Here is a 23060-nt window from a genome sequence, read left to right as displayed (position 1 = left end):
ACTCTGCTGCAGGCTCATTAAGAGCCTCTTTGTTGTGCTTTGACCAGTATATTTGGTCTGTCGTTAAGCGGACGGTTCTTAAGTGATGCACACCTGCATTGGCCAGTGTCAAATTTGCCATATTTATGCTTGATGATCAAATCAAGCTACCAAGGTACTTTGGTAGTGATATCACCTTGGATCACTTTCATTCTGGTGTCAGACCAGGTTATGGGACCGACATATTCTTCATTACCCTGACTTATGAACCTCTCTTTGGAACTAGATAAGGAGAGTACATATCTGTTTCAGTGGACATCTCGGTGACTTTTGATACCATCAACCACAATATTCTAGTTCACCTGGCAGGGGTGGGAGTCACTGTTTTTATGGTGGCATCACTTCTAAGTATCAGGCAGATTTCAGAAGGTAGTGTTTGGCCTCTTGGCCATTGGCCTCCATGACATTCCATATTGTCCATGTTCTTTCATGGTGACTCTCCAAGGTTGCAGACAGGAATTTTTTTCTGCCCTAAATGGAGATACTGGAACTTGGGATCTTCTGTATGTAAATCATGTGTTCTACCACTGATCCTTCCCCTAACATCTGCATGAATCCACTGGAAAAGTTGTTGAGGTTTTAAGTGTGGTGTCACCAGTATGCCGATGATAACCTATTTTACCTCTTCGTTCTGTCTGGGACCAGAAAGGCTGTGGATGTTGTAGACCACGGGTGTCCAAACTTTTTGGCAAGAGGGCCATATCACTTATCTGACACTGTGTTGGGGGCCGGGGAAAAAATAATTTACTTTTAAAATTTACATAAATGAATATATAAGATGGAACTTATATGAATGAATGAATGAAGGTCTTGTGATAGCTCAAGGCCTATAAAAGGCCTTGTGCAAAGCAAGGCCAGACTGTCCTTTGCTGCTGCGTGAAACAGCAAGCAGCTGACAGAGCCCTTGGCCTGCAGCTCATGGAAGAAGTCACAGTCACGCCTTGCGCTGAAAGTAGTCATGTCGGGCCAACATGGGCTCCAGCAAGTCTCTGAAGGGCCAGATGGTCATTGGAGACTGGGGGCTCCCTGTGGCCGGATTGGGGGATCCCTGAGGGTCAGAAATGGCCCCTGGACTGGGGTTGGGCACCCTTGTTGTAGACTGATGTTTGGCAGCTGTGAAAGACTGGATGTGGGTTAACAAAGTAAAGGTTAATTCAGGCAAGATAGAGGTGCTGTTGGTAGGAAAACCGACTCTGGAATGGGTTTGCAACCTATTTGTAATGAGGTCGTGCTTCTCTTGATGTTTCAGTCTGGGAATGCTCCTGGAGTGACCAATGGTGGCTGTGGCCAGTAGCACTCTTGGGCAATTGGCTGGCACAGGTGCCGCCCTTTCCGAAGGAGGGTGACCCTGGCTATGATAATCCATGCCCCGATTACATCTTGTTTAAACTATGGTAAGGCATTCTACTTGGGGATGGTTTGGAAGCGTCAACTGGTGTGGAACGCAGCAGCCAGGATGCTTGGGTGAACCTGTTGGTTAGAACACATTGCACCCATACTTCATGATTTGTAGTAGCTTCCAGTATGCATTCAAACTCTGATCAAGCTGCTGTTTATTGTCTATGAAACCCTGCATGGTTTGGGCCCAGATACTTGAAGGATAGTCTCCATCCACATGTACCTTCTTACACTCTGCAGCCATCATCGGGGGCTGTGCTTTGTGTTCCGTCACCATTGGAGGTCTGTGTGGTGGGAATGGTGGATAGGATCTTTCCAGTGGCAGACCCTCAACTGTGGAATTCCCTCTCTGAGAAGCTCGACTGGTCTCAGTGTTGTACATCTAACTGGGCCTTGAATACTTTCTTTTTCTGTTTGGCTTTCTTTTAAGTGATCTACTGACTTTTCCATTCTGTTCTGTGCTTTAGTTTTTCTTACCAATTTTCTGTTTTACTTTGTTTCAAGGCTTTGTTATGATTGGTTTTTATATTTCAGTTTTATACTCTGCAAGTTATCTTGCTGTTCCATTGAATGGGGCTAAATGACAGCATAGAACTTCCCCCCTCCAATAAACTCCAGTTACCCTGAATATTGTGTATACTTTTGCGCAGTTTAAAAACTGTCCCTGTGGTGTTGGTATTGGTGCCACAGTATAATAAAGACTTGTCTCTTGAGAAATTGTCCTGTGTGTTTCTACTTCTTTTTAAACATTTGCAGATCATGAGTCAAGTGGAGGGACAGCAGAAGAACCTCGTGCAAGCCATTGAATCCCTTCCAGGTTCTGGTCCTCTTTCTGCCTTGGATCAAGACTTGCTGCTCTTAAAAGCTACCTCTGCTGCCACCCTCAGCTGCCTTGGAGAATGCCTACATTTGCTACAACAGAGCATAAACCAAGTGAGCCTACACAATAGCAGGACACTGTCTTCAGGTGAGCAAAGCTGTTTTTCTGGACTCCTGTTAGGGGTTTGCAATAGTATAATAGATCTCTTTTTCTGTAAAAAAAAAATAAGGTCCAGTCCTTATTAAAAAGACACACAAGGCTGTAACCAAAGTGTAAGGAATGGGAAGATGGCACTGGTGAAGTCCCTTCACAATGAATCATGAACGGCGTTAATACTGAACTTTTTGCTTGAGTTTTAAAATTGGAGTGATTGCTCTTTTTTTGGTATGGTGGTTTTTTCTTAACCTTATGGCTATGCAGCTTAAAAAGTGAATACAGAAATACTAAAGAAATGCATTCTGTTATTTTGCCAGTACTAAATAAGAACCTAGAATTCTACAAATTCAGAAAGCATTACCTTGTGGTACCAGGCAGTTATCCTACTAGAGACATTCGGATAGGGTTGGTGATATTGGCCTCAAATGGGGTTCCACATCCCCATCTGAGGGCCCATCTGGGTAGCCTCAATACTGGTGGTGGTAGCACCCAAAGCACAACAGGATGCGATGGGTGTGAGTAACATGGGGGAGGGGGCACTAGTTCAGGGCTTGGACCCAGGAAGTACTCAGGCCCCAGTTATTGGGTGACAACCCTGCATTTATGTCTGAGGTGCAAAACTGGCAAATGTAACCCATTGATAGATGAAAAGCCTTGCTAGAAGTTCATTCTTTCTTCTTGGTGCACCATGACATCTACAGATTTGCACTCAAGGTTCATACTTGCAGGGTGGCATCTGCAAAATCCCTTCCTAGAGCCAGAGAAACTCTGGATGCCACCCATAGTTTTTGTTTTGTTTTTAGTCAATAAATCTTGGAAATTGCTTTACAGCCCAATCCTATGCACGTCTGCGTAGTCCCATTATGTTCAATTGGGCTTACTTCCAGGAAAATGTGGCTACGATTGCAATCTTAATCCCACAGCAACCAAGTACAGTCTCCACAACAGAGAGTCTAAATGTTGGTGCATTCAAGCATTTAAAAACTCTGAAGCTGTGTTGCTTTTTTTTCTTGAATCCTTTGTTTTGTTATGACAAAGTCATAATTAGGCATGACTGACTAAATTTAGGATACAACTGATTGATTACACAGGGCTACAAAATTGAGGGTCAGAAAAGTTTTTCCCAAACTTTATGGTGATTTGATATGAATCTGGGGTGCCGTTTCCAAAAATGCAGCTTCCTCATGAGGAAGTCATGGTGTAGGCTTCCTCATGAGGAAGCTGCTTGAACCATTCACTAAAGAGGCTACACCATGTCTCCAAAACTAGACATGATAGGGCAAAACGGATGCCATTTTTGGAAATAGCACCCCAAATATACCCAGGAATTGGTGTAATGTTTAAGGAAGCAAAATGTGTGTTGGCCTGTGTTATGGACAGGGATCCTTTTATTTGAGGTACACCATTCCAGAACCTCTGCAAGACTCATGCACAAAATTTGTGCACACCACAGTTTGCTGCATTTAGATACAGTGACAAACTAGAAGCAGAAACATCTAATCGCCTCCCCTTGTGCATGAAGGGAGGGGAGAACATACTGGGTGAACCTGAGGTTTGCTGCTGTCCATTTTGGAATGGTAAGCCGTGGCTTGGCATTCTTCAGGAAGCTTCCAGCCCCCTGGAATGTATCAAAGCAATACATGAATCTTCACTGAATTATACCGTTGAAGCTCTTGTTTGCATTCTGGTTTATGAGCCACAGTATGTTGCAAAGGTGGAGAAGGACTTTGAACCCTTTCAGAATGACAGATGAAGGTTTTCTGTTGGTGATCCCAAGGGGAAACTTGTAACCTGCTGTTCACGATGGCATTATACAGTGTGGCCTGTTGGACAATTAGTGTTCAGTTTAGTGGAAATGTCACAGTAGTTTCAATTAAACAGTTCTATAAGAGTCTGTCTGGCATGAGTATACTGTGAAGCATCTTGTCTAAAGAGAACTGCAAGTGCCACTTGTGGAATTCTTCCTCTGTTTCATCACAAAGTTCCATCACATGTCTGAAGGGTTCTGTGTTGTCACCCATGTCATCCTCTCTCCAGAGGAGGAATGGCAACCGCTATAAGGTTTTTCTTTTTCATAAAGCGGACTTTGTGTAGCTGCTGCTGCTGCTGCTATGAACTCCATGCATCTCAAAGAAACTCAGGTGTTTGGCTGTTGACGTGTCTACAACTTTCATGCTAGTCTTAAAGAAGTTTAATCTAGGCTTGATTATTTTGCAATGACTTTAGAATAAAAGGATGTTTCAGCATTCCCTGTGTTGGGGAGCTAAACACTATGTCTTATTAAATGGACGATGTGGTGTGTTAATACCTGGGTACCTTTGAAATTCCAGGTTAGGCCCGGAAAAAAACCACATGGGTGACATTTAAACAGTTAGTGACTGACACTTAGACTTTGGGTATACTTTTCTCCATTTTCTGAGTGCTGGACGCAATGTAGAAGTGATGTTGTCCCTACTTATTAAACTAGAACAAATAAAAGAGAAACCTTATGGTGTTGAGTATGGGGTTTGTATACTGGGCTTCGCAACAATGGAACTTCATTGGTTTGAACAAAAGGGTACAGAGAGCCATTGTGATGACTAGTACCGAGATGAGATATTGGTAGCAAGAGACTCTTGCATGCAGGGTACAGCTGTGTTGAAACAGTTGGCTTGGACAGATGTTCTTATCTGTTCCCTTGCATTGCTGGGTCTCCTAAAAATGGACACTAATTGAAGAACGGGCCTTGCAGAAAGCTTTTGTGTTCTCCTGTTTCAGAAAACCTTGTAGGATGGCATGGGTCAAAATCGCATTCCGCAGAGCCACTAAAAAATGGTGCCCTTAGTTCTTTGACATCTGCTAGTGCCAATCTGACATGGGCGTTAGTGCCGGGTACAACGCAGGATGGACAAATGCAGTTAGAGGTGAGTGAATGTGTACAATTGAAAAAAACCAAACTGTACTATTAGTGTTGTTGTGTGTTAAGCTGCATCATGTATGTACACAACTGAATAGTTGAAGTAACTCTTGAGATATTAACGACAACTATGAACTCTTTGAGAGTTCTAATTGATAAAAATAAAATGGATTGAAATATGTCAGCAAGTGGCTTGTGAAGGATTGGATTAGTCTGAACTATAAAGTGGTGTTTGTCTTGGAGAGTTAAAAATGTGTGCATACTAGATGTATTTTCCAACTCTTATTGTTATACCTTTTATGTTTCCCTAAAAGCCTCTTCCCAATCTTTCTGTTGTTCTTCTGAGCAGTGAAAGTAGCTTGGAGAATAATCTTAATTAGGTACATGTCAATCAAGTAGCATTTGTATCATTTTTTTGCATTTCTGTTGCAAACCGATCTTGTCTGAGCTGGAACTTCATCTCCCTCTGTGTTTTATATAACTTTGTTTTGCAAAATTGCTATAATGCAGTGTTTCCCAAACTAGACCCCCACTAGGTGGGCTGCGAGCCAATTTCAGGTGGGTTCCCATTCATTTCAGCATTTTATTTTTAATATCTTAGACTTGATGCTACCATGGTATGTGACTGCATATGGGGAACTGTTACAGACCTGTGCTTTGAACAGGCTACTCTGTATTTGCTTTTAACAATGTTAATAAATGGGACTCACTCCTGGGTAAGTGTGGGTAGGATTCCAGCCTAGGATTGTTAAACATTTCCCTGCTTGATGATGTCACTGCCGGTCTGATATCGCTTCTGATGGGTCTTGACAGATTCTCATTCTAAAAATTGGGTCCTGTGCTAAAAGTGTAAGAACCACTGCTATAGTGCTTTCTTGTACTTGCTAACATAGTCTGTTACAGTGCTTCATTTTTCCCCCGCTGTTGGGTCCAAAGCAGATGTGAATCAGGAGATCTATAACTGGATCTCATGACTTTGTTTTTTCTTTGAAAAAATTTGGGGCAGGGAACTCTGGTTTTGATCAGAGAAGTGGTGCTGAAGGAGGTTGACCCCCCTGTCATTTTCTGACACTCAAACAAGCAGAAACTTCTATGAATCTTTCACTGGGGAGAGGTGCGCCCAAGCCTGTTTCAGTGTTCAGAGTTTGAACAAGAAGGGGATATAATCCTGTGTGCGCCATTGCTACATGATCCACCCCCACAGATTTAGCCTTTGTTGGCGGGTCCCAGTGGAACCACTATCAAGTGTGGCATGGCTGTGGCCTTCCCTCTAGGTCTCTAGCGGTGTGTGTGTCTCTATGTGCTGTTAGAGCACGTTTTGCTACTGCTATAAGGCTGTTAATGCTTGTGGAATGCTAATTCTGCCAGCATTATAGCCCAACAGTCTGTAAGTGTATTTGCACTTAGAAGCAGTGGTCAGTCCTTACTTGCACTAAGAGATAGTTGTGTGAGTGAGAGAGAGAGAGACAGTCCTTCCTTTCCCTGTCTTGTTCATCGCACTGTTCAGTGAAGCAAATAACAGCAAGTATGAAGGAGGAGGTCCCTTTTTTCTGCTGAATGATTTCCAAAGGCCACCTTGAATTATGGCTCGCAAAGGAAACGTTCCAGCACATTGGAACTGGCTCCTGGACAGCCAGCATCGTGAGGTCTGTTCCATAAATTGTGCATGTTGCTTGCAGTTTGCTTCAGAAGTGATGCATGGCATTTTCATCCAGGAACACAGAAGCTACAGGTACCTCCATGGAGAGGAATTGTTTTAATAATGAAATAGTGCCCCTCGTCACCATGCTAATATATTTCATTTTCACATTCCTCGGAGTATTGCTGAATTATACCTTTACTTCACAAAGGCGAATCATTCGGACAAGATAAATACGTTTACTGCCTCCTTGAGAGTCTGTGGTATATGGCATTTTGTGCTAGTCAGCCCTGTGTCCCAATCCCTCACTGACTCATGAGTGCTGATTTTGGCACATATTTGCCAGACTAAGGCTGCCTGACCTTGTTGTCTGCATTCTCCATGCCTTAACTCCTTGTTTACAGCTGTGTGTGGTTCTGCCTTCCCACAGCCTGTGACTTGCTTTGGCTCTTTCTTCCTCTTCTCAGGTTTTTGCTTCATGGTCTCTTCAAGTCCACCTGCTGCCTTTCTTGAAGTTCTCTGGGGCTTCTAACCATAGGATGTGCATGAACTGGGCTGCAGACTCTTTTCTGCTGTTAGAAAAGGTTCTAAGTCTTTTCTGCCCTCAGCAGCTGCACCAAGAGAGGATAGAATGCTTGATAAGCAATATAGTGTTGCCCCAGAGCACCATCTGCTGGTCATGTACTGCCACAATGGCCACGCTTTAGAACCATGTGTTAGTCTTCAGTGCACATTTTCAAAAGTACTTAAAACAAGATACTATCTCCACATCATCTGTAAGATCATCGTTCATTTTAAAACAGTAGTATTCTAAAAATAGCATGGCATTACTGAAGCAATATATATAATTAGTCATGGCAGCCCGAGAAACATGATTTTACAGCAGGAGTGTACAAATGTTGTATTGAAGTGCTGCGAAACCTTTCAACAGAACAAACATGCCTGTGCCCTGATAGCTGAAATATGGTGTCCTACCTCGTTGATTGTAGGAGCTGTGTAATAGGCATTACTGATTATTCTTCCTGTGTTCTCTCTGGTTAATAGTATCATTTGGCACATTCTGGCTCCCTAAACAGTTATTGTTCTTTGAACGGTGAGGCATCTGGGGGACTTGTGTTCTCCTAAATAAGTAACTGTTACTTACTAAAGTAAGTAAAGAAGTGGGGCTCATGTGGAGCCTGTGCAAAGGTTTTTCTTCTTATGGAGAGGGGCTGTAGCTGAACGTTAGAGCACCTGTTTTGCATACAGAAGGTCCCCGATTCAGCCCCAGGATCTCCAGGTAGGACAGGGAAAGATACCTGTCTGAAATCCCTGTTGAGTCACTGTTGGCAGCTATTGATGATACGGAACTTGTTGAACCAACTCCATATAAGGCAGCTACATATGTTTCAAAGATGACAAAATACTGCATTTTGTTGTAGTCTAGTGCTCCGTGATTTGACTGTCCATATTTTTATGTCTTCTAATTAAAAATTAGCAATACTGTAGTCTATCCTCATCAAGTTTTGTTTGCACTGAGGAATGCTTAGAGGGCATAATTATTTTGAAGCACTATAACAAAAGGGAGTGTCTGGCTCTGTTTGCTGTGTCTGAGTTTTCACATTCAATTCCTCTGTGTTTCCACTGCTCTTGCCTTGCACATGCAGGATTCTACTAAGTGGAATGGGGAGCTGAGTGTCTCACAAGAGAATCATGGAAGAGACATCCCCCTTCCTGTAGGCTCCAGACAGCTGAAGATGCAACAAATGAGTCATCCTCAGGTGCATGTGAAATCTCTAAAGTTGACTGTGGTCATAGATTAGCATTCTTCCCAATGCTGAGTTAGGCATTGCCAGGATAATAGCTCCTTCCTTTCCAGTGGAAGCCCAGTAACTTGCAAGCATGCAGTTCAGGCCCTTTTGGGTTTATGTAGGGATTCCTTAGTCAGAAATGAGGGGGACAGTACCATAATGACAATTACTATATGATATAATGGTTTGTTGTGACAACCTGGAATATTCTGAATTTTTTAGATCTAGTTCTAAACTTTGGTTCCTAGTTCAGAATATTCCAGGTTGTCACAACAAACCTATGATATATAGCAGCATCCCCCAAACTGGAGACTGCTGTGTGCCGGGAATGCATTCCTCAGCGCTACCGGCACTTACAGTTCTGGTGTGCCGTGGGACTACATGTCCCCAGATCAGGATGACGTGATGCTTGACCAATTGTGTCTATGGCAAAGTGTCCTAGAAGGCATTGTGCCTGGATTTCTGGGTAGACACGAATGCTCATTGACACGAGAGTCACATTGTCCCTATCTGGGAACATGAAGTCCTGCAGCGCACTGGAACTCTTAAGTGCCAGTTATGGGAGGGAAGAATTAGCCCAAACCAGTGATTTTCAACCCTTTTTGTCTCATGGTACACTGACACTAAAATTGTTAAGGCACACCCAGTGGCGTCACTAGGGTTTGTGTCACCTGGTGCCGGAGGCCAGTGCGACACCTCCCCATAATGGACCTCCTCCCGTGCAGTGGGTGGGGCAGTGATCCTGAGGAGTGGGTGTGGTGATGTATCATTGCTCCGTCCCACATCACTGCCCCCATCATTAAAATTGCACCTTTAAATTACAATATCATACACACTGCCTTAAATGTACACATTTGTAGAACTGAACTTGATTCAGCTTCAACAGGTTTAGTCTACTGACTTCAATAGAGAACATGCCTGTTCTATTCACACACATTCTGGTTTTCAATGCTTTCTGTGTGAAATCATACTACATGCAGTGTTCAGCATCATGTGAAGAGTCATCACAGGATGTCACATGGAGAATAATAGAAATCAGAGTTGGGACCTTCAAGATCATCAAGTCCAATTCTCAGCCAGTGCAGTGTATCCACAGCTACAACATTCCAGTTAGAGGCTACCCAGCCTCTGCTTAAAGATACACTGTGTCACTCTCTTCAAAAGCCTCCAAATCTACAGCAGTTCTTAGCTCTAGGAGATTTGAGTTCCTGTCTCATTATTTCCCTACCAATAGTACTAGCTTGAATATCATCACTCCTTGTTCTTCCCCAGCTCTCCCCTCAACAAAACAGAAATCAAAAATTCAACATCTTGAATAATTCCCAGTTTTGTAATTGGAGCACATATATCCTGTGAAATATATATGCAATGGTGCAAATGCTGTTCTGTGATATACCCTACAACAACTTCCAGTGCTCAATTTCAATCAAAGGAAGAGACTGCAATCCCACACATCCTTACTTGGGAGTAAGTTCAGTTGAATACACTGCGGCTAACTCCTAAGTAAGCATGGATAGAATTCCACTGTAACCCTTGTAGTACTGCCCTGACACTGATCCTGCAGGGATGCAATATTACAGAGAGGCACGCATTTCCAGGCTTCCCCTCCCCCCTTCTCCAGCTTCTGACTCTCTTGCAACTCTCTCTACAGATATCCCCCCTCCTTGTTTGTTTGTTCTGTTCTGTCTGTCTGGGGTGGGAAAGAACAGTGGGGGGGGGGGGAAGGAAGTTTTAAAATGTAGAGAATGTTGGAGAAGGCAAAAGTCTTGAAAATATATAGGCTGAGGGAGTGAGGGAGGAAGGGAAAGGGGAGAAGCCCAAGGAAGAGGCAAATTTGCTGGGGGTTTCACAAATGTCTCTGGTCCTACACACAGCATCAGGGCTACAACTAGCTCAGCCCTTTGCTCCCACCTCCCTGCTGTTGGCAAGTGACGGGGGATCTCCACCTCCCCATCTACTTTTGCAGAGCATTATTTCAGATTTCCAGTGGCTGCCTTTTTTTGGGCAACAAACTGTTTTCCCCCCTCCATGATCATTGGGGGGAAGGAAATCTTCACCTCCTCACCATCACTCTCCTTGTCCTCTCTCTGGGCTTCTGAGTGCAGCCTGCAGTTGGGGTGCATCCAACCACCCAGGCTCAGTCTAGCCACCCAGAAAAAGGGTAGTTCCAACCCCCCCCCCCCAAAAAAAAACAGGGGGCAAAGGCAGAACTGAGCCCTCCTTTCCAAACAGGCAACTCACTGGGCATGCAGGAAGCAGGCTTTGTTTTTAAAGGGACAGCAGCCCTTCCACGCCTTCCTGGGAGTAAGCCCCATTGACTCTAATGTGACTTGCTCCTGAGCAGACATGCAGAGGACTGGGCTCTAAGTCTGCAATCCTGTCCATGCTTTCCTGGGAGTAAGCCCCATTGACTATCATGGGACTTACTTCTGAGTAGACATGCAGAGGATTGGGCTGGAAGGGCTGCTGTCTCTTTAAAAACAAAGCCTGCTTCTTGCAAGCACAGCTAGTTGCCTGTTTGCAAAGCAAATCTAGGCAGGTGGGAAACAGGCAGATAGAGGAGCAGCAGTAACTCCCCTTATCTGTGCACAGAGCGGGAGGAGGGCAGGCTGCTTAGAGACACCGCTGGGCACACCATCAGTTTTTGGACCATTGACAAGGCACACCATGCCATTGGTGGGGCCCTCATATCCCCTGATGCCCCTACTAATAAATGACCCTCCACCAAACTCTCATGGCACACCTGGGGATCATCCGCAGCACACCAGAATGTCACGGAACAGTGGTTGAAAATGGCTGGCCCAAACCCTGGATATGGCCCCTCGGCCAGGGTTTGGCCAGGGCTGATACATAGTTACACCAGATATATAGCCAATTGGGTAGCATAAAGTAAAATATTGGTTATGAATAAAAAGGCAAAAGCACCCTCCCTGTGGATTCACGTTTCTTGTGTTGATACCATGTGACCATTGTAGAGATTGATTTTTATACAAGCAGGTATAATGTTGTCAATCTTTTTGACAGTGGGTGCTACACTTTGTTTAATTTTTGCCACCTGTAATTTTGACCACATTGTCTGTTCTATGATATCCTTGTAGATTGTTTTTATGTGTGTAAAGCTATTAGAAAAGAACTGGGAAACATAACACGCACTGTAAGGATAGTCAACAGTGTTTGAGTCGAGCACTGGAGAGACTATCACCATGCTGTCAAAGTCCTCTGCTTTTGGACACCTGAATAAGTCGTGTCCAAAGTGATAAGACTAAAGAAACCCAGTGGAATCTTGGGTTACGTAGGCTGGTGCCTTGGATTAAAGGAGGTTTTAAATGTACAGTTATAGTATGACTCGGTGCAGTTGAGTTTAATTACCCCAGTTGTAGTGTGGTAGTAGTATTTTCCCCCTTTATACAGAGTCATTCTCTTGAAGTGATGTTAGGATGCTAGTCCTTGAGGGCAGATAGCCAGTTCTCATTCTGGGTTGCAAGTTCCTTGAAATAGTTCTGTGTTATTTTGGCTTTATTGAAGGATTTTGAGTTTGAATGGTTTTGGTCATTGGGTTTATATTGTTGTGGTTGGCGTTTTTTTGTTTTTTTTTAAAAAGAAATCTGTTCTGCCTTTTATATATCTTTGCGCATCTTCGAAGGCAATCTGCTAATTTCATGCAGTATTATGAAAATATTTTTATGTGTGTAGATGTGTTTTACAGTTCCCTGAAGAGTGCAGTCTGTGTTCAAAATGCACTGGGACCCTTGTATAAAATTCCTATCCTGTGGGATCGCAAAGGCAATGGAGATGCCAGTTTGTCCCGTACTTTTTTTAACTGCCACGTGCAGCTGCTTTCCTCATCTTGGTTGGGCTTTGGGGGATGGTAGCAGTGCTGGGTGACAGTGAAGAGCTCTGCAGTTTCCCTGTGACTCCAGCTACCATGTTGGGGATCCCTGAGCTAGAGTTTAAGTGCCACCTAGGGGTTCTTGATTATATGAAAAGATCAAATTTTGCCTGTGAAGAATTTGCTTCTTTTTTGAAATCTTTACTGTTGCGATACAGAAGTCCCCCTAGTTGTGTACATTCAATTTATGAACAAACACCTGCAGGCCAGCTTCCAACCAGTGTGGCTGATTACAGAAACTGCTCAGGAACATTCCCAGTGGCTTTGCAGTGAAACTGACGTGTTCTGAGTAAAATGGACAGTGGTCCTGTTGACTCCTTTTAAACTGGCAGCTGCAGCCACAGAGGTGGGTCATTACTGTACTTTCAAATGAAGCAGCTTATGAATAGACACTTGGAATCTAATGTGTTCTTAAATAGGTGAACTTCTGTACTGAACTTTAGTAAATTTACTAGTTTTCTGTGATCTTGCTGTGAATTTTTTTTGTAGCTGTTTCTTTCGCTATCTCGGTTGGCTCTTATTAACTCTACTTGGCTTGCATACAGATATACCTTAAACAGAATTTGCTGCAGTTTTTTCTCCCATGGGGTGAGCCTGGCTTCTACATGTCTTTGCTGTGAAAGAACAGATGTGTCGTTTGTTTGGTTAAGTACTAGTTTGCTCTTTGTGCTTGAGGAAGGCTCTCTGCTCTTTTCCTTAAGCTTCTAAAGTGCCACATGTACATTTTATTGAATAAAGATGCCCATTTCTTCCCACAATGTAGGAGCACATTTTCCCTGGACTTAGTTATGGAAAGAAGGGTATGCAGTGGCGGACCTGCCATTCACTGAATGGGACAAATGCCCCAGGCGTGGAGCCTCGCGCTTCTCTAGGACCACACGGAAGCCTCACTGAGGCTCCCGCATCCTGGAGTTGTGCAAGGCTTTGCAAGGTTTTGGTGAGTGGGGAGGGCATATTCGTATGCAGGGGGGTGGCGGCATCCCACGGGGGGGTACCATCACGAACCTTTGCCCCAGGGTGTGGGGGTGGGGAGGTCTGCCACTGAGGGTATGTCTGAGCAAAGTGCAGGAGATTAACTGCTCAAAATTGCACACAGTTGCTTGAATCCTTAGTTTAAAAAGCAGTTGGAGTGTTCAGTGGTGTAGCTAATGAATGTGTAGCTTGGTGCAGAGCTCAAAATGATGCCACTAGAGTGATGTTACAACCGGAAGTGACATCATGCCCAGGCTTTTTAAAAAGTGCAAAAGGAGGGAAACCTGCCTCCTCTCTCCAGCAGTTCACCACTTGCTTGATCTGCCCCAGCCAGTGGCATAGCTAAGGCATCTATCTGCTATGCGGGATCAAAGGAGATTTTGTAGCCCCCCTCCATGACAAAATCAAATTTAATTAAGTAAATAAATAAAAAAATGTGCCCCCTATTGATTACTGTGCTGGGGCGAAGAGGGACGGTTATTGTCTCCCTGCTAAGAGGAGCACCACTTGAAAAAGTGCCTCTTTACCAGTTAGCAGGAGTAGCTGTATTTTGATACATGGAAACGAGAGCTGACTTGTATTGACACCTTATTGGTTCCATGCACTATCATCACAACATCTCATTGGCTTTCAGAAAAATCAGTCTCATAGGTCAGTTTTGAGTTCAGGAAGTCCACTTTTTTTTCCTTATGGTAGTTGTGTTTTTGTTTTCTGGTTAATTGGCCATAACATTTGATGGAATAAAGATAATTCAAATGAGGTTTGTTACATTGCATTCTGCCTTAGATTACCTTTCCAATGATATATAACATGATGGTATTTTTCACACAGACCAAGATTTTCACAATTTTGGCCACGAGTGTCAAGCTCAGCTTGTGGCCCCCCCCCAAAGCTAGTTGCCCAGTGCGACTGCTACCCCCTGTAGCCCCTTAGCTACACCATTGGGAGTGTTGGATGTGAACTGCTGGAGAGACACCAGCATTTAAAACTCAGAATCATTATGGTGTATGTTTTTAAGAATTGTACTGAGATGATCCTTGGACACCCTTATCCTGGCCCTTCAGAGATGAGGCAACTGATGATTGGGGGATAAGGCCTTTTCAGCTGTGGCACCCTGACTTTGGTATGCTCTTCCCTGAGAGACTTCCTTTGTACCAAGTCAAGTATCTTTTAGACCCCAGATGAAACGTTGCTGTTGTGTTTTTGTTTTAATTTGCCATGGCTTTTCAGATTTCTTCACTCTTGGCTTTAATGCGGAATCTTTTTGGCTGCTCTATTCGTTGGTTTGACTTTGTTTTACTGATTATTGCTTGGTCTTGGTCTCTCTAGAAGTCCTTTTGGGACTGAAGAGTAGGATACTGTGAATAAAATTCACTTTTGTGCATGCAGTGTTGTTCACAACCACTTTTCAGATTTGTTAATGTGCAGAGTTTAAGCAGTTTCAGGGTTCTGCAGTCACAACCAGTTATAGAAAAGGATAGTATTCATTGCAGTGCATGTTTCATGGTAACAGTATATTTCATGATAACTGTCAGTGACTTTGTTTTTCGCAAATTAGCTTGTGTAGATTCTGAAAAAGGGTAGAAATAGAGAAAATACAGTGTGTCACGTGGTGATGATGCTTTTTCCTTGAGTACTTACACACCAACTTGAATTGTACAAGTCTCTCCACTTAAATTGTGTTTATGGAATGTTGGTATATGCCTCATTCCTCTTCATTGGAGGTCATAACTTGACTGCGAGGGGAGAGAGCTTTTTTTGGCTGACATCCAACATATACATTGCAATTAACAACTAAACAAAAATGAGATTTGACTTGTGCCTTGAAACAGAATGAGCCGTTCATGAAATATAACCCTTGCGGAGATTGACTGAGCCAGTAGGATGCTATCAACAATAGAGGAGTTCTCCTTTTTGCCCTCTCCTACCAAAAATTGTTAGCATCTGGGATCCAGTCACTGAAGGTGTACAGAATTTCAGTGAGTCTTTGAATATCCATTTGAAGGATATTATTATGTGTTATTATGTGTAACATAGGTGTTTAATGGAACCATTCATAGTAACACATAAGTAATCATATGTGTTAGTCTGTGAATGTGTTCCATTAAACACCTATTCTGAAAGTGGGAACTAGGGGCCCAATCCTATCCAATTTTCCAGCACTGGTGCAGCCACAATGCAGCCCTGAGGTAAGGGAACAAATGTTCCCGCACCTTGAGGAGGCCTCTGTGACTGCCTCCCCAATGCAGGAAGCAGTGCATACTCCATGGGCACAGCAGCACCAGCACTGGAAAATTGGATAGGATTGGGCTCTAGATGTGCTAACTTCTTTCCCTGTTTTGTGTATATCCAAACCGCATAGAAATGTAGCAGCATAATGTCAAAAAAACTATTCATATTAGCAAATCCTTACTTTTGAAATAAGATGCAAGGAAGATTGCTAAGGAAGATGTGTCTTCCCCCCCCCCCACCCCTTTAATAAATGTTCCAGGGGGAAGGGAAAAGAAGAATGTCTGCTCCTGGAAAAGTTTGTTTTACAAGTGTTTCTGCTTGTTGCGCAAACCTTCCTTTTCAGACAAATGGGCCTTTTTGAACTACAAACGATAAATAAATGGGCCATCTTATGATAATCAAGGTGCAAAATATTGGCAACCAGAGGAGGGTGTTGATGCAGTAGTTTTGGTGTTTGTAGTCATGCTCCCCCCCGCCCGCTCCCAGATGCAAAACTCTGTAAGGGGCAAAATCTCCCAGATAAGAGACCTTGTTGGATATGGTGATTAAGGTCATACTAAACTATGGTTTGGAGCTTTGAGACAGCACAGGGGGATCTTGAGTTGCTCCAACTTCCTCCTCCCTTCCCATTGTAGACCATGGTTCCTACCAGAGGTGAATCATGGCTACGGACAAACTATGGTAGGAAGTAATGCTTGGAATTCAAATGGGAAAGGGAGTGTAAGCTTGATGCTCCCCTCTGCTCGTACACATAGCACCAAATCATGACTCAGAATGATGTTTGAATGCAGGCTTGATGTTAGAATGATGTCTAATGTTCTTGTTTTGACTTTTGGATTGCAAGTAGTGCATTGGGGAGAGAGAGAAGTAGTTCCTTTTTTATTCTATTTATTCCTGGTCTGCTGCTGCTCTCAGCACTTGTACAGTTCCATTATGGTGTTGCTTTATTTCTGGGTTAGCTGTTGTGTAGTAAACAAGACCACACTGCAGTGTTATGTCACCTCATTGGAGGCAAATGAAGACAGGTCAGGGTGAGCGAAATACTTCTTCCTGAATAAACACCTCCAGAGCTGAGAATATCAAAGCGCAAATGCTTTATGATGCTACAGTAAATGTTTGTGAAAAGCATCCCCCTTTCAGCTCTACCCCACGTACACATGAAAGCAAAATATTTAAAAAGACATTGTATTGGAAGCTAAGGAAATGGATATACAGGTGAGCCTTTTTTATCCTCAGGTTTGGAACCTGCAGATTTGACTTGATGCAGGTTCTGAACTTGTGCTGGAATGCAGGTTCTGAACCTGCCCACCTGACCTCCCAGATGTGACTGGAAGCAACTTCTAGTCATATCCAGGAAGATTTCTGAGGCCTGGGGAGGCTGTGCATGGCCTCTTTGGGCTTCAGAACACCACTGGACATGACTGGACGGTATTTTCAGCTGTGTCTGGAAGTCCAATGTGGCATGGATAAGCAGATTTGATTATCCATGGGTTTCCATATTTGCAGCAGTCCAGGAACAAATTCTCTGTGAATAACAAGGGCCAACTGTATTTCAGGTTGCAAGTGGGTGCCCTGTGGAGCGAATCTCAAGCATGTCAAATCTCATCCTGCCACTAAATAAGGAGGCAGCACCACTGTAGAAAATGAACAGCAAAAGACTCTCTAGGTGCAGGAGTAGTTTACTGAAAATTAGTAAAGGTTTCAACATGTTTTGAACTCGCAGCTTCCTCACTTGGTGAGCATGAATAACTCGCACTCAAAAGGGAGTCTAGAACCCTCCTGCTGAACTGTCCCGCAGGAGGGTTCTAAGCTCTCTTTTGGGTGTGAGACTGATGAAGAACCTGTGAGCTGAAAACATGTTGAGTCCTTGATTACTTTCCAGTAAACTACTCCTGCATCTAGAGAGTGTTTTGTTCAAATCCCATCCTGGACAGCCTTCATTTATGACTTGCATACATCAGAAGTAGCATTGTGACAACATAGCTGCAGCTTGCCCTGTCCATAAAGTACCACCTTTTAATTGAACATCTCCCTTCCTACATCAGGTGTGCAGCCCATTCTCCTTCATTTCTTTCCACATCTCAGTTCTCGCTTCTGATTTCTTCCCCCTACTTTCCACTCCAGCAGTTGTGTTGGCTTACAAAGTATCCATAATTCTTACAAGATTGTTTTTCTGCTTCTCATTCTCTTTTCCTTAATTTCACCCTTTCCTCACGTAATTCTTTTTTATCCCACTGATTTGACCAGAAACTTTTCCACTCTTCCTGTCTTTAGCTTCATTTTTTAAAATTCCTACTTTTGAGTACCCAGTTGTCCTCATTCTTCATCACTGGTTCCATCCCATATTTTTATCTTTTCATATCCTAACTGTATTTTTGTTGAGGGCTGCAAGAGCTACTTTCTGTTTTCCAGCATAAAGTGCTCTCAAAGGACTGAAAATCATGTACTAGGTCTGATTTTTTTTTTGTACATCAAGAAGAAAAGTTCTAACCAAGTTCTCGTCCTGATGCTGCTGGTTTTTTATATGGCCTCTTGCCACTCGGGTGCTTTCCCAGGGACAGCTAGATTCCCAGCTCAGGTGAGTAGCAAAACTGTGTTGCATACCAGTTGCACTCTGTCTAGTTGATGGTCTATCTAGAAGAGTAAGATATACTCTTACTGTTTTATACTTTGCTTTGGTTCTGATCTTTTGTGAATCAACCAAATCATACTAAAACCACTGGCATCTTGATTTTTCTTAATAATAAATTAAGCTTCAGAAAATGGAAAAGCAAGGATTTTTATTTCTGAACTGGATGTTTTTAAAAAGTGTAATCTGTGGAGATGTTTGAAAATGGTATTTACTCAGAAGTAAGCCCATGTGTTTAGTAAGACTTAGGCTGTAATCCTATCTTACTCACCAGTAACTAGCACCTCCTGTTATTTGAAACTGGAATATTTCATGATGCCCTGTACCTGACATAAACATAGTATTTGGTGGTCCCAACTCAACAAAACAACAAACATGTCTGAAAGTAGGCAGCTTCAGCTTTGACAAGAGCATTGTTAGGATTGCATAGTGGGATGCATCCTCTTTGTGTCAGGGACATTAAAGGATTTTTTTTTACTGTGGTCTGCCTTTTTCCATTATGCTTGATTAAATCCTTTTTAGGCTGCATAGTACTGCAAATGCCTTTAGCCTATAATGATTTGTACAGCTAAATTAATCTGTTGGCAAAATGCTACTGTTCTAAGCTTATTTGCTATCAGGCTGTCCAAATATGACATTTGACTCAATTGGAAAGTCCCAGGTAAGGTACACTTAGCTCAGGTCATTAAATGTACAATTACACTAAAAGTAGAATTAAATGACAGTAAGCCTGCTATAGCAGCATTGATAGAAATGACTTAGTCTAATCTAACTAATCTTGATCTTGTAGCTTGCTGCAGCAGACGTAGTGCATGCAAGTAAAATCTATGGTAAACCTGTTTGCGTACATATTTTATTCTGAAGCAAACCTCTTTTTAGCCAAAGCTTCTTCATCTTGTTTTATCCTGTGCAAGAATATTCAGGATAAATTTTTATGAGAAAAAGATATTGCTTTATATCATGTAAATACATAATAAATATCTCAAGTAAATATAAAATTGTTTGCCTCAAAATAAGATTTTGTATCTGTGCAGCAGGGGTGAACAAAAGGTAGACAGGATACCAGTGAACCACGTGCCTGCTTGTGGTGGACCATCTGGTGCTCATTATCTAATAAGTGCTGGACTAGATGGACCCAGGTTTTATAAATTAAGGAGATACAGATAAAAGAAATGTATTACCCATTTAATGTTCTTAATTCAAAATTCATACTCTAGACCAGGGGTGCCCAAACCCCGGCCCTGGAGCCACTTGCGGCCCTTGAGGCCTCTCAATGCGGCCCTCAGGGAGCCCCCAATCTCCAATGATTCTCTGGCCCTCTGGAGATTTGTTGGAGCCCAAACTGGCCTGACACAAATGCTCTCAGTGTGAGGGCGACTGTTTAACGTCTCGTGTGAGCTGTGGGATGCAGGCTCCCTCCACTGCTTGTTGTTTCACGTCTGTGATGCAGTAGTGGCAGCAAAGGCCAGCCTTGCTTTGTGCAAGGTCTTTTATAAGCCTTGAGCTATTGCAAGACCTTCATTCGTTCATACAAGTTCATCTTTAATATATTCATTTATGTTAACTTATGTAAATTTATTCAAATTTTAAATATAAATTAATTCTTTTTCCCCCCTGGCCCCCAACACGGTGTCAGAAAGATGATGTGGCCCTCCTGCCAAAAACTTTGGACACCCCTGCTCTAGACCACTTAACTTAGCATAATAACCTAATCGTGCCTTCAATTAAACTTAAAGTTAATTCAGGTTACTCTTAAGTGATTCAGAGTATGCACTTTTCAAAATAAACGTGCCTGTTTACAAAACACTGGTGGCTCATGGGAATTTCAGTATGGGGGCCCCCCATAACTGCAGTTTCACATCCTCAGATTGGGGCTCCATGGCCCCCCCATGTCCCCTCCGAGGGGAGCTCTGTTCTCACCTCCTGTGGATCTTCTGAGCCCACCATAGGCTGTGAGCATCCACCCATGGCCTTTGCTGGGCTCAGAATGACTGTTGCTAGCAAAAAAAGTCACTTCCGGTTCTTTTGCAAAATCAGAAGTGACTTTTTTTGCTAGTAAGAGTTGTTCTGAGCGCAGCAGAGGCTATGGGCAGACATGCACAGCCTCTGCAGGGCTCAGAAGACCCTTCAGAGACAAGGAAAGCGGATCTCCCCTCACCTCTGGAGGGTGGGAGAGGCCCCTGTATCCGCTGATTCACGTATCTGGGGGTGGTGGTGGTTCCAGAATGGATATGGATGCGGGGGATGCCTATATTAAAAAAGTAGACCATGTAAGATTGCAGTTAATCCAAACAAAAAGATGGCTGTGTTTTTCTTGTACTCCGCTGTATAGCAAGAGAGGGCCAACACTTCCACAATAACCTGACTGCAGATATTAACTGTTTTGATATTGCGTGATGAAACAATGCTGTGCTTTATAAGGCTCTTATGGAAGCACATGTACTTATTTTGACTGGGGCTGATGTCCTGGGGACCTATGTTTGTTTCCGTGTAGCATGGTTCTTTAACTTGCAAGCTCACTTTGTGAGTGAGGCTTGCCAAGTACTACTTAGCTAAGCACTGAAAATTTGCCGGCTGTTATAAAGACACGTGGGTTAGAGGTGTTTGAAAACAGTGTTATTTACTTTATTCAGAAGTAAGCCCATTGTGTTCAGTAAGACTTGTGCTGTAATCCTATCTTACTCACTGGAAACAAACACCTCTACACATAGGTCACAACTGGCCTGTTCACTGTCTGTGATTATTCTTAATGTAGATTCTCACTGTTGAAGTTAAGTGAAGACCTCTAGGAGTCAATCATTGGTTCTGAATAGATGTAACAGGTATCTTTTTTTATTTGTTTCCAAAAAGAGGAAAGGGGAAAAGTGTGTGGTAGAGGAAAGCTGAGAGGATTGGGTGAAGTCTCTTGTGGCTCTAGGAGAGGGAGATAATAACCATTATTTGGTTATTTATTTGACTCCATTCTCATTTGCCATTCTGTTGTACTTTGTGGATTTGCTAGGGTTCAGAAGATGACCTGCATAAAAATACTTTCTAAAAGACTGCATGCTCGGGCATTATACTTTCCATGTAAATTGCATTAGGAAATATCCTGTAACACCTTTCTGGAAAGATCATCTAATGTTGTCAAGTACTTACAGCAAGGAAATTTTGTAGTTACAAAGCAGTTGATGGGAATGTCTTTCTGGGGGCTTTGACTTGCAGTCAATACACAGATGACATCCAACAAAATGGTCTTGGAACTTGTGATGGATCACAGAAGCAAAGATGGCTGACTATGTGCGTTGGGTACAACATATTGCATGAGAGAAAGCAGAAAATGTTCCTTTGCTTATTTAAGCTTTGTGTTTTACTGACTTCTGCTTTAGGTTCCTCAAACCAGATGGAAAGAACAAAGTTGGGTCACTGTGCTGAGAATGTTAAAAGTTGTGGGATTAGCAAAAGGGATTGGAAGGAGTTTGAACTTTGATTGGTGTGCTGGACACTGGTCTAGGGTGATATGGAAATAGAGGCTGCCTTAAGCTGTTCTGCTGTTAAGTAGGTGATGCAGAAAGAGAAAGTAAATTCTTCCATAAATATTGCCTATGATGCATAGATCAAGGCCACATTGCCAACTCTTTTTATATTCTAATTAGGGGATTTTAGGAAGAAAGCTATGTTCTGGCTACTTTCAGCTTATTTGAGAAATTCTTCTGAGCCTGTCTCTAGCATTTACACCTTGACAAAAAAAGGTCCTTTTCTATATGGATATGAACAGGGTCTTTTTTGTTTATTTGAATGGATGAGTTGATACACATGGGAATAATGATCCTGTAAGCTGTGAGTAATTCTTGTATTGTGAAGTTAATCAGTTTTTTGGGGTGTGTATGGAGGTAGTCACTGAGAATTGTGGATCCCAAAGATAAATCTTGAGCAGGGTGATTTAATTTCTTCTGTAGGATGACATTGCTTCTGGGGGGGGGGGAACTACATTCTGTGGTATTAGTGCTGCTTAGGTTAATATAAAATACAATCCTGTGAAATCCGATTTAATTTTGGGGTGTGTGTGCACTTGTTTTGTTGAGGACAAACCTATAGAGTCTTGCTTTTTGTTTGATCATCTCAAATCTCTTCTTTGCCTGCTGGTCTGTGTTTCTTTTATTTGATGGCAGCTTTGATTAAAATACATTTGTCTTGAGATCTATAATGCTCTCAAAACAGAAACCATATTCTTATTTCCCTTCTTGCCATCCTCATTATCAGATGTTAATAGCTTGAATCCAAAGAGCTATTTTAGGCTTGAGCTCTGCTGGGCTTGAGCATGCCCAGTGAAATTTTGACTTTTGTTTTTGAACATCAGTCCACCCAGCTACATAGCAGACTGCTTCTGGAAGTCATTGTCTTAGTCTGAAAAGTACACACTCTCTCTCTCTCTCTCTCTGCGTGTGCGTGCGTGAGCTATTTGAGAAAATGTAAGCCGAAAACCTTCCTGAGGTGGAAGAAACTGCAGAACAGTTGTAGGTTACCAACCAGCTGTTACCTCCCTCATTCTAGACTGCACCCCCTTGTGTTATCATTTCTACAATTTTGCAGTGTTGTAAAATGCTTGAATGGAAGAATG

General features: G+C 42.8%; 1 protein-coding gene across 1 annotated transcript in view; it reads left to right on the top strand.

The window, feature by feature from the left end:
* The window catches only part of OSBPL10 (oxysterol binding protein like 10), a 101681-nt gene that overhangs the window by 43782 nt on the left and 34839 nt on the right, over positions 1-23060 (top strand). The window contains exons 5-6 of the mRNA XM_066628845.1: positions 2194-2404; positions 5171-5316. Coding sequence (XP_066484942.1) covers positions 2194-2404; positions 5171-5316 — 357 coding nt within the window. The remainder of the gene's footprint in view (positions 1-2193; positions 2405-5170; positions 5317-23060) is intronic.

The sequence above is a fragment of the Tiliqua scincoides genome, chromosome 5 (genome assembly GCF_035046505.1).
Source record: "Tiliqua scincoides isolate rTilSci1 chromosome 5, rTilSci1.hap2, whole genome shotgun sequence".
NCBI lineage: Eukaryota > Metazoa > Chordata > Lepidosauria > Squamata > Scincidae > Tiliqua > Tiliqua scincoides.
This window is presented reverse-complemented; position numbering and strand designations above follow the sequence as displayed.